The sequence below is a fragment of the Genypterus blacodes genome, unplaced genomic scaffold, assembly GCF_046128005.1.
Source record: "Genypterus blacodes isolate CSIRO-AG114 ecotype Tasmania unplaced genomic scaffold, CSIRO-AGI_Gbla_v1 ptg000009l_1, whole genome shotgun sequence".
NCBI lineage: Eukaryota > Metazoa > Chordata > Actinopteri > Ophidiiformes > Ophidiidae > Genypterus > Genypterus blacodes.
The window spans coordinates 550,580-568,786 of NW_027466823.1; the positions used below are offsets into that span (position 1 = coordinate 550,580).

The 18,207-nt window shown below is 44.7% G+C and overlaps 2 protein-coding genes across 2 annotated transcripts; both read left to right on the top strand.

Annotated features, from left to right (window-relative positions):
• The first annotated feature begins 4,479 nt into the window (after window positions 1–4,479).
• LOC143007015 (chymotrypsin-like elastase family member 3B) lies at window positions 4,480–6,214 on the top strand. The gene is made up of 8 exons (XM_076158402.1): window positions 4,480–4,522; window positions 4,638–4,726; window positions 4,809–4,906; window positions 5,066–5,194; window positions 5,411–5,547; window positions 5,670–5,812; window positions 5,907–6,059; window positions 6,197–6,214. Exons 1-8 carry the CDS (start codon window positions 4,480–4,482, stop codon window positions 6,212–6,214), a joined length of 810 nt encoding a protein of 269 aa, XP_076014517.1.
• Window positions 6,215–10,653: 4,439 nt separating this feature from the next.
• LOC143007065 (sodium-dependent phosphate transport protein 2B-like) lies at window positions 10,654–15,275 on the top strand. Its single transcript, XM_076158452.1, has 13 exons — window positions 10,654–10,719; window positions 11,117–11,168; window positions 11,261–11,392; window positions 11,487–11,615; window positions 11,787–11,930; window positions 12,047–12,158; window positions 12,361–12,556; window positions 12,683–12,778; window positions 13,095–13,185; window positions 13,562–13,729; window positions 14,000–14,116; window positions 14,209–14,333; window positions 14,414–15,275. The coding sequence occupies exons 2-13, from the start codon at window positions 11,123–11,125 to the stop codon at window positions 14,960–14,962; spliced, it is 1,905 nt and encodes a 634-aa protein (XP_076014567.1). The 5' UTR covers window positions 10,654–10,719; window positions 11,117–11,122; the 3' UTR covers window positions 14,963–15,275.
• The last annotated feature ends 2,932 nt before the right edge of the window (window positions 15,276–18,207 follow it).

An 18,207-nucleotide genomic window follows, 5' to 3' on the forward strand; every position in this document is an offset into this window, starting at 1 on the left:
TGTTTATGAGCCGCTGATGTGAAGCAGCGCAGCAGACTAAACTGTTTTTAATTTGTCCAACAAGGCTTTAGTTAGGGACCCGAGAAGTTGGGGACCAGAGAGGGAGAAAGGAGGGGGGGAGGAGGGAGCGACAACATGTCAAACAGGAAGGAGTCACAGCAGGAGAGTGAAGGTGACAAAATGGAGTCAATTAGCAGGAAAGAATCAGTGTTTCTGTGAAGGACAGTCAAGGTCAACCGCCATGTAGAAGCTGCATCATACAGGGGGGGAGCTAAGGGGGGATGCTGGTTACACACACACACACACACACACACACACGCACACACGCATATTAAGACGTGAGACTCCAGCTGCTGGGCCCACAGGGCGTCTGCGTTTGTTTGCATTCAGGTTTCCTTCCTCTATCAGAGCCGATTATCAGCTCAGGGTGTAGCCGCCTTGTTATGATCGCTCCTTTCTTTCCTTCTACTCTCTGTTTAGTTTCCTAGAGGCTCCATGAAAGACAACAAAGACATTGTGACTTTCTTTGTAGTTGTTTCTCCTCCTGACAGTGACCTCATCATCAGAACGCCACACGAGAGGCCGTGACTGATTTGGTTTCCATTTCAGGGTCGCTGTAAAGCTAACAGCAACACGCTTAAAGCTGGGTTGTCATTTGTAAACACGAAGGCCCTGGGCTGAGCCTGATGTGACCTTCGACCTAAAGACTGTAGCAGAGTTTAAACGTGAAACGACATCTGAGGCAAACACGTCGGACGCAGAGAGTGTGTTTAACATTCCTCTCATTCTTCAGGAATGAAAGTGGACTTCTGATAAGGTGAAGTCTGATTTGTTTAACAGAGGTAGACCGTGGCCATGTTTGGAGAACTTTGCTCAGATTAGAGCTTGAGAGCATTTGAACACACACACACACACACACACACACACACATACACATGCTGCATCGATCCAGACTGAGCTTATAAGAGGAGACGCAGCAGTGTGAACAGCAGACACACACTTGAGGGGATCGGCTCTGGCTTGGTTGCTCTTCCTCATAAATCAGCGTGAGAACAGGAAAGCGTGTCAGGAAAGAGAAGTTTCTACTTTACACTCATCCTGCCTGAGCAAGATGGCCGCCCTGTGGATGATTGATAGTTGTGTCTGATCGTTCATGCATCACGTCCTCGCCCTGTTGTCTCAGCACGGTCCCATCGTCTTCATGACTTCATCTCATACGTCTAGAAGGAGGATCTCTTTCATTTTCTGCCGTCTTTGTTTTACGTTGTGGGGCAGAAGTGAGCAGAGCAGAGATGATTGATGTCTGAAGCCAGCCCCACATGTCCTCTGCTGGAAAACACATTTCATCCTCTAAATTGACATTAAATAGCCAAATGTATGTATGTGAGTATGCACACGTACATGTATGTGCGGTGTCTGTGTATACATGCATGTGCTGCATCTTTAATACTGGGTTGTTGTTGTTTTGCCTGCACTTCTTCCTCTTTATCTCTTGATTGCTGCTGTGGTCGATTCCCTCCCGTGCTCATGAAGTCCCTGTCACTGCTCGGCCCCCTTCTGTCCACCGAGGGGCGCTGCAGACAGCTTCCCTCTGACACATGAAGACACCAGCTGTAGGACGGACAGACCAGCAGTAAGAGTCCACAGCTATGATTCTGTGAACTCAGCAGCCCAGCTAAGGTCGATAGTTTAACTGAGACACTGGAGAGAACCGAGATCTGGGCTCGGTTCCCTCCAGTGGCTCTACAGACCCACGTTAGACCTTTCAGTCTGTGGCTGTGGCCAACTCAGGCCTGACGCAACTGACCAACCAGAACACAGAGGTCTCTCCAGGAGGAAACAGTACCTAACACATCCTGTAGAGTAGAAACAGAGTCTTGTGAGATTTCTATGAACATTAAAGCTGCAAAGGTTTCAAACAGAGATTTCTTATCTGTGTGTCCTCTTTAATATCTGAGTCTCTGCTCTTTCTAACTTATCTTCCATCATTGGAACATAAATCCAGTGGCCTCGGGTAAGACTACCTCATGTTCATGCATCATGTTCTCCTCCCCCAGGGGTCAAAGGTTATCTCATGAACCCACTCAGGAACAGCCCTCTGTATTTCCTGATATTAATGGCTGATATTTCTCTTTTAGATGACTGGAAACAGAGCGTCGCGCATCGTGACAGAGCAGCACGATGTGATTTATGTCCCGGCGCTCTAATTGGCAGCGTTTTCTGACCAAGTTAGAGTTGTGACATCTGTGAAAACCTTGTGAGATGAACGTTTGGCCCTTTAACTGTGCTGACTGGCCTCACGTCGTTTATCTCTGTCTCAAGCTGCCACTGCATGAAGAGCAGACGTGCTACTGCGGCTAACGGCCTTTCTCTACGGAAATATCGATTTACGCACCTCAGCCTTGTAAAGTCTCTGTGGAAATAAAAGGAAAATAAAACACAATACAGCTCAGGGCACTAAGATACAGGATTTTACTATAAAATCCCAAGGTGTGATGCTGTAAAGCGTTCTTTAATCTCACAGCAGACGTGTTTCCTGGGCAGCATCAGTTGTTATGTTATGGATCATATATTAGCCCGGTCCTGCTGTGATAACACTTCATATCAGACCTCTGTGTAATGTGTTGTTCTACTGTTATATTATAAAATATGATCTATAGCTCCTCTCTGTGATTGGTTGTTCCGTTGCAGTATAATTCTTCCACTGTCACATGATTCTAGAGTTTAATTCTATAGGATTGATGGTTTTAGTAGCTCAGCAGTCATAAATGGAACGACCCGCTCCAGTCGCCCTCGTGTAAACACCATCAACGCTTAATTCATTGCAAGCTATAACTTTTGCAGCCCAAATTGGAATTATTCACAGTTGTGTCACTGCGATGTTATGCAAACATGCAGCACATGTCAGCCTCATAAATCCACACAAAGTGTCCGCTGGAGAGAATTACCATAACACTGAGAGAAAACAAGCACAGCCTTTTAGCCGGAGCGGCGATATCGATTTGATTTGCTTCTTAAAAGGGGGAATTTATAGGTATGTGCCTTCTTCTTCTCCTCCTCCAGAGAGCCGTGTTAGTTTCCCCTCTGGAGGAGCGGATCCTGTCTGAGAGAGGCGTAAAGAATCAGGTCCAGGCCCGGCAGCAGCAGCAGCAGCAGCCTGGGCCCCATGCTGGATGTGTAACATGTTATTAAAGGAGAGAAAGTTGTTACAGGAGCGTTTGTGTTGAAGGAAACTCAAAGCTCTGCAGCTCTGTGCTCACTGCAGAAACATGCAGCAGCACACTAAGCACCAAAACAGCTGATGACACTAAACCTCCTCTTTCCCTCTCTCTCTCTCCCTCTCCCGCTCCCGCTCTCCCTCTCTCTCTCTCCCTCTCTCTCTCCCTCCCTTCCTCCTCTGCTTTACTTCCTCACACACTCCTTCCTCAGGAGTTGCTACATCAGCTACGCTCACACACACACACACACACACACACGCACGCACACACACACACACACACACACACACACACACACACACACACACACACACATGGATCTGTGTGCGTTCTGTTTGCTCAGGCTGGAGGTTTAGCTGAACTCCTCGGCTCTCCTGCTTTAAGACAATAAAAGCCTGTATTTTCCTTTATTCTCTCATATCTATGCGATAAATGTTCATTATTGTTGTCACACTTCCCAGACCTCACCTCATAATCAAAGTCTTGCTCACCCTCCATTGTGTGATCTATGATCTTTGTCTGTCATGTTTTCTCTCTCTAATGGTTCAAACCCAATCTTTCATTAAATGTTCAGAATATCAAACCTCATTACCTCATCTCTCTCTCTCTCCAGTAAGATGAAGAGGCCCTTCGTCTCTCTGTGGCGTTCATCACCAGACAGCAGACGGTTTGTAAAGAGGACATATTGTGTTTATTTTTAGGTGTGCAGGGAGCGTGTGGTGATTCATCCAAAACAAACAAGCAAGCAATCCTGAAATGCCCTGTAAGCTTTTATTTTGATGGATCCTTTACTTCTTTACACGTTCAGACTTTACCTTCACACACACACACACACTGGGCCTGAACACACCTGGACATTTGTTAACTCTTCAATCATCTTATCTCTTTTTTTCTCTACTTTACTTTATTTAAAATGGAATCATGGTGAATCGTCAACACAAATGCATCACACTAACTGAAGGACACATACACACACACACACACACACACACACACACACTGTTAATCTCACTATGATGAACCTATCTGGCTACATTTGGACCAAACAGCTGAGTGTCCCGGCTGTCACAGTCCAGCAGAGAGCGACCGGTTTGTGGATCCATCTGTGGAACGAGAAGTTCTTCCCAGCTACAATCAGGTGTGTGTTCTGATAACACATGTCCAAAGCGTGTGTGTAATCTGTGTTTGAGTGACAGAGTGAGTTGGTATAAGAGAGCTGAGCTCAGGCAGAGCGAGTGTATCTGCTCTACAGTCCGACACCATGCAGACCGCTCTGGGCCTCCTGCTGCTCCAGGCAGCATATGGTGAGTGAGACAAGAAGAGGGTAGAGACTATAGAGACTCAATGTACAGACTGTATTCATGAACCAGCAGCTTTGCATTGCAGTACAGAATCCTTTACTATACTGTGTGTTTCTAGTTTATGGATGTGGAACTCCTGCTGTCCAGCCCAACATTGACCGGGTGGTGAACGGAGAGGATGCTAAAGCTCACAGCTGGCCTTGGCAGGTAGCTTCACTGTAGAGTCACTGCTCAAGGTTATCGTCGTTTGATTTCCCATTTATCCTGCATGTGTGTGTGTCGTTGTCAGATCTCCCTGCAGAGCAAACATGGCAGCCGTTTCCATCATATCTGTGGAGGAACTCTGATCGCTCCTCGCTGGGTGATGACTGCTGGACACTGCATCATGTAATACACACACACACACACACACACACGCACACACACACACACACACACACACACACACAAGCGCTCTGTATCTCTGTGCTGATCTGCTGCAGCTTTAGTGAGGAGAGTTTTACTGATCCATACATTTTAAAGTGATGAAAACCAAACTCCTTACAGGCCAGGATCTGTGATGCGTGTGGTCCTGGGGGAGCACGACATGACCGCCCAGGAGGGGTCTGAACAGATCAGGGATGTGCTCCGGATTGTTGTTCACCCCCAATGGGACATTGTCCACGTCGCTGATGGGTGAGAAGTGAAAAGATGATGACTTCTACTATTGTGGATCATTAAATAACAATATCTTTGAGTCTCCTAACTGTCTACAGTCTGCTGGACTTGATGGCGTTCTTTGTTTAGCTCTATAATCAGCCTGATCACATCTGTGTCATGGGCAGATGAGCATATAAAGCTCCTCAGGTGTTTAAGAAGAGGATCTGAAACATATAGATTTAATGTTTGCAGTAATGACATCGCCCTGCTGAAGCTGGATAAGAGTCCCATTATGAATGAGAATGTGGGCGTGGCCTGCCTTCCTAAAGCTGGAGAGATCCCTCGCCATGGGGCTCCGTGTTACATCTCAGGCTGGGGAAACCTTTACAGTAAGAAGGAGAGATGCTGGTGTGTCCAGGTCTCCTCTCAGCAGCCTGTCGTTCCATCAGCTTCCTGTCTTGTGTGATGATTGGATCTGTGTCTGAGCAGCTTCATCCTCTCTGTGTTGCAGCTCATGGCCCCATGCCTGATAAGCTGCAGCAGGCCTTGCTTCCTGTGGTGGAGTACAGTGTGTGCAGCAGTGCTGACTGGTGGAGCGTCAACGTGAGGACCACCATGGTCTGTGCAGGCGGAGACACCAAGTCTGGCTGCAATGTGAGTGACCTTCCAAAAAGACACTGTTTAAACAAAAGACAACCTATCTCTCTCTGTCTCACACACACACTCACTCTCTCTCTCTCTCTCTCAGGGGGACTCTGGAGGTCCTTTGAACTGTATGGGTGAGGATGGTCGGTGGTATGTTCAGGGTGTCACCAGCTTCGTCTCAACCCGTGCCTGCAACGAATTGAAGAAGCCGACCGTCTTCACCCGCACCTCTCACTTCACTGATTGGCTCAATGAGGTAAGGGATGCTCTGTGTGTGTGTGTGTGTGTGTGTGTGTGTGTGTGTGTGTGTGTGTGTGTGTGCGCGTGTGTGTGTGCGCAAATAAAAGACTAATCAGTATAATTGAGTAAATCCTTCTTGTGTTGTCTCTTCAGGTCATGACAAACTATTAAACATCTACAGGAGAAACAAACGATCGTCTGTAAAGAATAAAGCAAAACTCAATAAACATCTTTTCCTCTAGACAGATTCTCATTTTTGAGTTTCAAGCACTGTAAACACAAAAAAACCTGGTGTTATATTAAAATGCACAGCAGGTTTAAATCTTGTAAAAGAGACAAAAGTGCAGGAGGAAGGACTTTGTGTCAAACTCCATTGTAGCTCTTCATGTTTCAGGGCCTGTGTCTGATAAGAGGAGTGAGGAATGAGCCAGCATCAGTGTGTCTGCAGGACTTATGAATCAGAACCTCCTATCAATCATCACCAAGGTCGGCCAAGTGGTGAAGGTATAATACACCCCAGGTGGGATTTGAGCATTTCATACATGAATAATGGCAGCAATAGGTTACTTTGATGTGAGGCCCCAGCAGGCGGCCGCACCAGGTGACAGCAGCGCTCTGAGACTTCTCTCGTGATCTCACCACGACCATGTTATGAGCCTTTAAGCTTGATACACAATGATAACAAGCTCACTATTTAGCATTGAGTCGTATCTGACATATAGAGAAGAGGAATCAGATTGAATTGTAAACAGAAACGTGTATTTATGTCAGAAGTTGTTGTTTTCACCCTTTAACCGCTGAGGTATTTTCATTTGATGATGATGATGATGATGATGGGGGGTTGGGGTCTAGACTGATGAACACTATGTTGTGTCTGAGAGTTACATTTAGTTTGAGGATTTTTAGAGACAAGTGGACTTGAGTCAAAGCTCCAGATGGTTATCTAGCACCATCTGCTGGTGGATGTGGGAACTGACTCGATCCTGACAGCATCACAGCAGCTTCGCCCAGAGGAGAGAACAGGAACAGCTGTTCACTGATCATGTATAGAAACACCAGCCACGTCCTAAATGTGTTGTTCTGAAAGGCAATACACACCTAAAGAGAAACAAAACACATAAATAAAGATACCTCCATATTTGTTGAAGTTAATGTAAATCAAAATGGTTTCACTCATTGTTTCTAAAGTAACTACATCTTTAGTAGTCTATTATGGGGAAAAGACGACTATTTCAGTGTTTTTCTTACTGAGAGTGATGTAATACCTGTGGAGAAACAACAACAACAACAACGATGATAGTATATATAAGGAAAACAAATCAAAGTATCAACTCCTGGATCTGCACTCTTACCTGGCTTGAAGCCAACATGATGGTTCCTCCCTGAGCTCCACCCTCAAGGCTGATAAGGTTTCAGTGATCTAACATAACCTTGTTGATGGCAGATTCTTCATTTCATTGCATTATTCAGCCCATAGCTATAGGACAGTCAATTATTATTAAATGTTATTGTGTGTAAAGTGTGTAAAGGTTTATCCCTCTACTGCGTCTCCACACATCTTAAAGACTGACTGGTGCTTTGTGTGTTGCTTAAGGTCACGAAGGTCATCATGAGTCCCCACCATGCTGTGTTATTCCCCTTGTAACAGATGTAGTGTTGATTACTCCTCATTCTAAGACTCTGTGGAGCTTTGGAGGCCGGGCTGAACCCTTCTTTACATCCTTCACACTCAGTGGCCCAGTGGTCATAACCCTGACAGCAGCTCAGTGGCTCCGCCCCCCCCCCCCAGCACATTCAACCAGTCAGGACGAGTTGTGACAGCTGTTTTTTATGTCTTTATGGATTCCAGCAGGGCGTAGTGACAGAGTGGGAGTAGAGAGCGGCCCCTCAGCCCTCACATCAGGCAGCAGAGAGACAGTCTGACCCTCTGTGGCAGCATGGCAGATACCGTATCTGACATCAGCTCAGCGGCCAGGTGGGCAATGATTGACTCTAATAAAATGTCTTAATTAGCTTCATAATGAAAAGAAAACATTCACAGGGGATAATATAGAGCATGCGACGCTCTATAAAGGTGATCGCATTTTAAAGCTCTTGTTCTGAAAGAATGAGGTCACACTGGGCTGAAGGAAAAAAGGTTTCCACAGCCGGAGGGACTGCAGAGGGACTGGAGAGCTCTGAGTGTCATTAAAGCCATTTGATTAGAGCCTGGGAGGGTGGAGGACATCAAAAATCACATTCCAAAGGTCAAAGGTAAGACTGTGTGTGGATCTTTCCATCATGTGGGTCTCCTGTAGTTACATCAAACAGAATGACTTAGTTACATAATAACCGGCTGAATTGTAAAAGGAGCCACTTTGAGCTGCTTCACGCTCACTTTGTCTCCACACGATGTTATTGTGTCATATTCCTGCACGAGGAGAGGTCAAGGTGACTGCTACACATCACGATCACGCAGCATTAAACTGCTCATTACTGCACAGAAGCTAATTCTCTGTCTCAACCCATCAGCTATCAGTCAATCATTATAAATAGAGTTTTAATCTCTGTGCTCCACCTGTAGTTCTGTTCTTTATGGAGGAACACTGCTGGATAATAATGACTCCTCCTGCTAGAATACAGCTATGCAATATTTAAGAAGAGATGGTTTCATGGAGACTTTGTAATGTTACCTTGACCAGGCGTCACCTGTAGGATGAATATTAATGCTGTTTAGAATTAAAAGGAGAGATAATTCAGGTTCATATTTAGAGATTCAGACTTGTTGAGTGGAGCAGATAATTGGATGGAATAAAATCCAACTCTAATGCCATAATAAGACCATAATGCAGCAGCTCCTCTTTACTCCTTCTTCTCTTAGCTTTGTGTCACCTTGTCACCGTGTGTTTGTTTATTAGAACTATAATTTGTATTCAGACGGCACACTGGAACATTCAAATGATAAAATATAAATATATATCATCTGATAACTGTAGAAAAATAAAGTAATAATAGCTTTGTGTTGGCGGCACTGCTGTAACTGTCATTGAGTTGGTGAAGAATTGTGATTATAATTATATTATTGTATAATAGTTGTTGTTTTTGGACTTTTCATTAGACTCACTGGTGTCATGAGTATATTTGGTTTCTGTACATTTTGGAAGTTGACTAGTTTATTATTTCATGTCTGTGTGTGTGTGTGTTTGTGTTGTGTGTGTTTTATCACTAATTGTTCCAATAAAGTGAAATTCCACACATCTTCTCTTTGTGATGTAAATAATGAAGTCATCTACTGTCAAGGTCAAGGTTTGTAATGATGTTTGTGTTGTTATGTTGATGAGGAAGCAGGAAGCAGGAAGCAGGAAGCAGGAATCTCTTTCTTTCGAGTCAGAGCTGTCAGATCTGCAGCGCTCATGTCATCAGCAGCTGCGGTGGTCAGAGTATTGTTTATTATTAATAATCTATCAAAAATCTAATGTTGTTCAAAGCAATGTTGTAATAACTGAAATACAGCATGAAGTGTTAACTCTATGTAGTTTATGGAATTATAAAGCAGATTTCTGTTTTTAAACTGAAGCTGACTTCAAACAGAACAATATTGAACTCTTTTACCTGCACTCAACTATCAGCCTGTAAAGTTGATTATTATCCTTAAACTCCCTGAACCCTTTTTATACGCAGGTTTGTAATTGTTTTTTTATTACAGTAAGGCATGATTCTGGTTTAATCATTGACCGGGATTCAGATGATATTCACACCATTTATTCTCAGAGATAAAGTGTTGTTACAGACCAATCTCCCGCCATAAACTTATATTAATAAGCCATAAATGTTTGTGCATACAAGTGTGCGTTTGATCTAAGATTACAAACCAGTATGCATGCGTGCGTGTGTGTGAGCAGGTATAATGCGAACACACTGATGATGTTTTAATTTCCCATTTTATTGCAGATGCAGTTGTAGGCACTCTGGATTAGCTGAGTGGACAGAAACAGCTCAGATACTGCGAAGCACTAAAAACAGTTACAACTCCTCTGTGACTCCAAACAATGAGGCCGTTAATATTAAACTTTAATGTCACTTCATGTTAGCTTTAATATCTGCACGAGAAGACAACTGAAGAAAACTGAAGCCGGAACAAAAACGGGATGCGGCACTGGTGCTGTTCCATGTCTAACCACCAGGGGGCAGCTTAATGAACGTAATGATCCTGGGCCGTTAGAATGAACTCATTTAAATATACACAATAAAAGATTGATTGATTGATTGATTTATGTTGTGATTTAGGTATAACAAGTAGTGCCAAAGAATGTCATTATGCCAGAGTGTAATTTATGTAGAAGTATTAACATACATGAAGAAGACGAAGACGAAGGTGTCAAAGAAGAAATAGATTTCACCAAAGTGCATAAAATACAAAACTATTCAGTCACAATGATTTCAGCAAAGCTTCTGACGGCTGCTTGTCTATGTGAGCACCGTGTCCTCAAAGTCACTTGCACTCTACACATGTGTGCGCGACCTTTGAACAGAGAGCTCCGTGCTCCATCACCCCCCTCCCGCCCCCCGCCCCCCTCCCCCGCTGTTCGGCGCTATAAAACAGCTCCACCTCCTTGAGCTCCACAGGTAAGCAGGTAAAGCCTCCTTAGCTCCGCATCGCCGCTAAAAGCTCCTGGGAAACAAGCGCTCCGCTGCAGGTGCGTATGCTGCCATCACGTTTGATTACTGTGGAAATACTTCAACCAGGCGCTTGTGATGTAGCGTTCCAATACATTGTAGCGGCTTAAAGATGTGAAGTTATGCAGAGCTGCCGAACAGCGAGCATTTGTTATTGATTTATCTTTGTTTTGAATAGTTTTCCTACTATTTGTGGGTCTGGAGATTTTATTTTCTATGTTCTGTCAGACTGAAAGAAATGTCCAGTAAGAAAGAGGAAGATTTAAGTTTTTTTAAGTTAGTTTAAGTATTTTACAGATAGTCTAGTTTTATTTTGAAAGGGTGTGCGCATTTCTATTTCAACACCAGCATATTTTGTCTGTAGCTCTGTCCCGTCTGAGTAAAGTGATCCAGTGTGTAACTCTGTGTGTTCTGCAGACACTCATGGCTCCTCGACCTGAAGTGGGGACGGATTCGTCTCCAGATCTCAGTACGTCTCTCCTCCAGGATCAGAGCTCACATCTCCTCTTTCCATTTCCTTCCTTCCTCCTCTTCTAACCCTTCTCCTCATCCCTCCATTAGAAGATGACGCCTCGTCTAAAGATGGAGCCATTCTGCCGGCCTATTCCACAGTGGACTTAGTGGATCAGGATCAGGGTGCAGACGATCCCTGGAATCTCCCGGCGCTGAAAGACACTGGGGTCAAGTGGTCAGGTGAGGCAGCGGCACAATGCAGTTAGAGCCTGAGATGAGTGTTTGACAGCTTCACGAAACCTGCCTCTGACTCAGCACGTTCCTATCTGAGCAGAGCTGGACACAAATGGGAAGATGAAGAGGGTGCTGACGGGGATCCTCAAGTTCCTGGCGCTGGTCGGGTTGCTCTACATGTTCATCTGCTCACTGGATGTTCTCAGCTCGGCTTTCCAGCTAGTTGGAGGTAAAATGTTCTTCCTCGAATTCACAAACTGGACTTTGATTTCATGGAGGCTTATCAGTGCCTATGCTCCATATTTAGTTAATTGCAGGTCCAACACCGGCACTTAATCTGGGCTGTGTTATGTACCAGCCTGTTTGTGACCTGTGTGTGTGTGTGTGTGTGTGTGTGCAGGTAAAGCTGCCGGTGACATCTTCCAGGACAGTGCTGTGTTGTCTAACCCTGTGGCTGGGCTGGTGATCGGAGTGTTAGTCACTGTGCTGGTGCAGAGCTCCAGCACCTCCTCCTCAATTGTGGTCAGCATGGTGTCCTCTGGCCGTGAGTCCATACAAGAACACACACACACACACACACACACAGACTCCTGCTGCACCTGTTTCAGTACGGGTTCCTGGTCTATCCCTCATTGTTCTGCTGCCACCTCCATGTTTCAGTGCTGAGTGTGGAGTCTGCAGTGCCGATCATCATGGGCGCCAACATAGGGACGTCTGTCACCAACACCATTGTGGCTATGATGCAAGCGGGAGACCGAAATGAGTTCCGCCGGTAAATCAAAGCACGTCACAATAACCAGCATATACATACACAGGAATGCATACCTCTGCCAAGGCTGCACAAGACAAAACAATATCTATCTACGAGCATAATACCTTTATAATATATGTACATTTTCAAGACAACTCTCCATAATTTTACATAATACGTCAGACAGTAGTTGCATCATCTTCATCATCATCCTCATCCTCAGGGCTTTTGCTGGAGCGACTGTCCACGACTTCTTCAACTGGCTGTCTGTGATCATTCTCCTCCCTCTGGAAGTGGCCACTGGAGTTCTGTACAAACTCACCAAACTCATCATAGATTCCTTTGACATCCAGGGTGGAGAAGACGCTCCGGACCTTCTGAACGTCATCACAGACCCGCTCACCGACTCTGTCATCCAGGTACCATCACGGATGTTTGACGCGTTCTTTAAAGACAACTCATCTGAGATTGGAGCATCAACTCTTTTGTCAGATTTAGAATAAAGTGCTTTATGTTTTTTTTAAATCAAGTTTCTCTTCCCTTAGCTCGACAAAAATGTTATCAGCCAAATTGCCACCGGCGACGCTGCAGCCAGAAACAAGAGTCTGATCAAAAGATGGTGTGAAACCGTCGACAACACGGTAAGAACACAACAAGAACTCAATCATCCTGTGTCACACCCTGAACGCAACATACAGATTTCCAATGTGGTTCCTGAAGGCCACGTTTGCGTTAATGATTGCTGTAGTGTTGTTGTTGTTGTGTTGTTGTATCCCAGCACACAGCACAGGTGAACTGCCTCTGCTGCTTTATGGAAAGATGGAATGTCACATGTGATCATTGGAGAGTTTACAGCCTGGATAAGACTCAGATCACAGATGGATTAAAGTCCTATCTGCTCTTCTTCACCGCTTTATCTTTTACCTTTGCATCGAACGTGTCCTCTTTGTCTTTCAGACTTTCTGGAATGAAACGTTGCAGAACTGCACCGGTCTCTCCTCTTGTTTGGTTGAGAAGAACAAGACCGATGTCATTGGTGTGGAACGATGTAAGCAGACCCCCGTCAGTGAAGAACGCAATTAGATTCACCTGATCCACCAAACACCCGGTGAAATAGGAGAGAAACTCTGCTCCTTCCTCCAGAGCGGCTGATGCAGGAACAAAGCCACCTTTGAGTCTTTAAAGTGACGGGGCTTATGTCCCCTCTTGCTCCTTCTACCTGCACAATGCTTCCTTTCATGCTGTTGTTGTTGAGGCATCTGAGGCCCTCTTGACCAATAAGACAGAAGTCCTACCCCAAATTAAAGCTAATACTTTTAAACCTGGCTGTAAAATGCAAATGAAGTTGTCCATACTGTTGTGTTCCAGCTGTGACATCTTTCAAGCCTACAGCCGCCGTTTCATCCTCACTCACTTCTTTGCAGGCCATCACATGTTCGCCTGGTCTAATCTGCCAGACTTGGCTGTGGGCCTGATTCTTCTGGTTCTGTCTCTACTGTTCCTCTGCTCCTGCCTCATCCTCATCGTCAAGTTGCTCAACTCCATGCTGAAGGGTCAGGTGGCTGTGGTCATCAAGAAAGTGCTCAACACAGGTACGTGTCAGAGCGCAGTACCGGCTCGGTCCAGCGGGGATCGGCCTGTTTGCTAGTCAGCACATCTCCACAGGTGCAGATGCTTGATGAGCAACACAGGTAAAGACTTCCTGTTGCTTTCACCTCCAGGTTTAGCTGTCCTGTTGTGTGACGGCCAAAGCTCAGGGACAAAAGCCTCCTTTGCGGTCACGTGATCGTAATGTGTGTGTTCTGGCCGTGTTCACCTCATCGGGTTTACTGCTCACCTCCTGTGTTTGTGTTTGTCCACAGACTTCCCTTTCCCCTTCAGTTGGGTAACTGGCTACATTGCTATCATGGTGGGAGCAGGAATGACCTTCATCGTCCAGAGCAGCTCCGTCTTCACCTCGGCCATAACGCCCCTTGTCGGTGTGTGAAGTTGTGTCATTCTTTCCCTCCTGATTTCGGATTTATCCAGAGTGTTCTCTTGTATTTACAGCTGGATGTGTTTCCTCTCTCAGGTATCGGTGTCATCAGTCTTGAGAGAGCTTATCCGCTCACACTGGGGTCAAATTTAGGCACAACAACCACGGCCATTCTTGCTGCCATGGCGAGTCCTGGAGAAACACTGGCCGAATCCTTACAGGTTAGAGGCGGTAGAAGCTTGTGTGCGTCCTCATGCTGTGTTTGCTGTGGACATTACCCACTTCTCTTTGTTCTTTCTAGATTGCACTTTGCCATTTCTTCTTTAACATCATGGGCATCTTACTGTGGTATCCCATCCCCTTCACGAGGATCCCCATCAGGTTGGCCCGAGGGCTGGGGAACAAAACAGCAAAGTACCGCTGGTTCGCCGGCGTCTACCTCATCCTTTGCTTCCTGGTTCTGCCTCTGTCCGTCTTCGGCCTGTCCGTCGCCGGCTGGCAGTACCTGGTTGGCGTCGGCGTGCCCATCATTTGTTTGGTGATCCTTGTGATCATTTTGAACTTGTTGCAGAATCACTGTCCCCGCTGTCTGCCAGCCGTTATGCGTACCTGGGACTTCCTGCCCCGGCCCATGCGCTCCCTTGGACCGTGGGATACTTTGGTGACTCTTCTCTTTAAATGCTGCGGCAAATTCTGCTGCTGCTGCTGCGGCAAGTGCTGCAAGTGCTGCAAGTGCTGCGAGGATAATGACGACCCCAAGAGTCTGGAAATGTACGATAACCCAGCCATGATTCAAGACGAGGAGCCAAAGGAGAAAGAGAAAGAGAGCATCAAAGCAACACAACTGTAGTATCATGACTCTGCCCGCTGTATATATTTGAAGTAATCTATGCAATAACCTCTTTGTAACACATTAGTAATTGTTTACCGTCTCTCAGGTTGCAGTACTTTGATGATTTCCCTGAATTTGATGACATGATGAGCATTATAGCAGCGTAACTCTGTCAAACACACTCTGCGGACATGCGGACATGGAGGGAACTGTTTGATCTTACATGATGAAGCTTTGAGTTTCCTCCTCTTCCTCACTGTAACACAGAGCTGTGGTTGGTTCAGTTCAGAATGTTATATATATATATATATATATTTGTACAATATGTGTAAGTGGCCTTTGCTCTATTTTAAACTTTAAATAATGAAACTTTAAATGTTTGTTATTCTTCAATATTTAAGCCAATGTAATATTTGTAAATAAAAAATTGCTATTTTTAAAGTGATGTAGGCCTATTGTTTGTTTTTCATCCTCGTGTTTCAGTATATAAGTACATGATTATGGTTAAAAGTCATAGATCTTTAAATGTGATGGATTCCTTTGAGCCTCAGCTCCCGCTCCAGTCATACGTGTCACATATCTATGTAGGTTACATGTGTGTGAGACATGATGGATCAGGAGATTGTCTGGTTTCTTGTAAAGATGCTAAAAGGTCGGTGACTTGTGAAAGTGGAGCGGTAGAATCCTGCAGGCGTATCTGATCGGAGCCTTTGATCCGAGCTTTGCGACTGAAGGACTTTGTCTGGTTTCCAGCGTTTAGCCAAAGTCTAAGTGAAACTACAGCATTCCTCTCATGACATGACTTTATAAACTACATCTGCTCACTCTGGACACATCTGACTGTAGAAATATAGTAAAGTGACATTTACAGCTCAGCTCAAAGATTGACTGCTTTATATTTTATGGCTATTCTTCATGACTCAGTCCATAGTTAGTGACATTGATGTGTCATTGTTCATTGCAGATGTTAACAGCATCCATGTGCACTGTGGACTGTGTGTGTGTGTGACACTTTGTGATCACTGACTCATTTAGCTTTGGGACAATTTTGTTTGTGGATGAAGAGGAAAACCTTAGCGTCACCGAGCTCAGACGAGGATCTGTGAGCGCTGAGACGTTTGGATTTAGCATTTGTCAGTCGTGGCCATTTGATTAATACTGGATGAACCAAGTCAGTAGAGGCGCGCGCGTGTGTGTGTGTGTGTGTGTGTGTGTGTGTGTGTGTGTGTGTGTGTGTGCAGGAGTTCATGTAAAGTGTAACCCAGTGTTATCACTTCTGACCTTATAGGATAATATTTATTCAGGTTATGAATTGTGGCATGTTTCAATATTTCTTCATCCTAACCTCAGACTCATTTCTCTCAGTTCCTCTCAGTACTCAGTCAGTCAGCAGCATTAGTAAACGTGATAAATGTAATAAGTATAAGCTCACTCACTCATATGGTTAGAGTTAAGTGATAATAGAAGTTTGTTTATAATTATTATGAAGGATCGCCATTGTGATGAGTAGTAGAGGAAGAGTATGTAAGAGAATTTAGTCATTGACAGACCAGAACACAGTTATAAATAGTGAGTAGTGAGATATATTTCCCTTATAAAGCTTTTATAGTTATCAGTGGCTAACTTGGGATCATCATCAGTAAAGTAGAACATTCCTCCATGTGTCCATCTTGTTTCCATGCCATCAAGGTCATAATCATAAAGTTTATCCAGAAAAGCAGGAAGAAATCTGGGTGTGTGTTGCAACTTCATCTCTTTATCTGGCTGAGCCATTTAGAACAGGAATGAATTGAATGGCTTCACTGGCAAACTTTGTCCAAGTACAGACGTGACCAAGCTGTCATTGTTTTCCACACACACACACACACACACACACACACACACACACACACACACACACAGGAGGTGAAATCTACCCGAGGCAACAAATGAGACATGCAGATATTGAAGATTGCTTCATTTTGGTTTCACAATGGCTCGTGTAAACAGTTGCCCATGACGCGTGTGAGGGCGAGAGGTGAGAGGTTCAGTTTGGTCGCGTAGCAATAAGTGAGCGTGTGAGATCGACTCTGGCCCTTTGAGTGCTGATGCTCTCTCCTACAAATGAACCACTCCTCTTCCTCATATGGAGCTGATACAGGTGTGTTCAGACCGACCCAGACAAATGAGAGCGACAGGGCAAACACACAGAGGATGATTCAGCACACGTAGGTGGGAGACAGTGGAGACGGAGGGAAGTCTAAGAGAAAAGACTCCGTTGCAGCTGAGTTTATTAACTGAAGTGTCGACATTATGTGCTTACAGAACTGTGTGAAAGTCTGGTGATGTTTTTGGTTTTGGTGTGTCAGTGTGTGAGCAGGAGGGATCACTACTTCGGCCCAACAACCCAACAACCCTCAGCTTCATATCCACAGGTTTGCATAGAATACTTTAAGTATTCTATGCATAGAATACTTAAAGTATTGTTCTGGGCAGTGAACCTGTTCTGTTAAAGAGCAATAAGAGCAATAAAGTGAAATGGGAGCAGGCAAGGTCATCGGTCAGCGGCAACTCATTATCAACCATCACATGGCAATTCAAGGGATCGGTCACACACAATAAAGTGATAAAGCGATAGCGCACACTTCAAATGAGAATCATGTTCTGTGTACCGAAACATGAACAGAGCAGATTGACATAAATGTGGTTTCATCTGTCAGTCAGCAGGGTTCCTCCACACCGACTGACTGGGATCAGACAGAAGGATTGAGTTTGTAAAGTGGCTGATGCTTTGAGCTCGTTGCCAGGAGTTACTGACTCATGTTTAATGCTGATCTATCAGATATGAGGTCATTAAAACGTCTTCTTCACCTCCACACTTGATTGCCGTTGATGTTGTGTGTGTGGTTTAGAGAGGAAAATGTCCAAATGTACTCAATGCAGTTTATTACAGTGAAGTTTATTAGATGTCAAACTGACTCCAGGTGATTTAAATTGGAGTGAGAACGCTGCTCAGGAGTGAGACATTAATGAGCTTCACTCTTCTTCTAGATTGAGATTTGCCACACTAACTGAGCACAGTAACACATTTTCTTCCTCAATCTGCTTTACTGTGCCGATTTGGCGTTTGGCACCAAAATGTCATTGTGCTCTGAGGTCCAAAATGTGCTCCTTTGATTTATAAAGCAAGGAGCACTCTTGATTTGCTTCAAAAATAATGACCCAAAAAAATGTTTATCTAAATTAAAAATATCACAAATTCATATCCGAGGGCCAAAACCAAG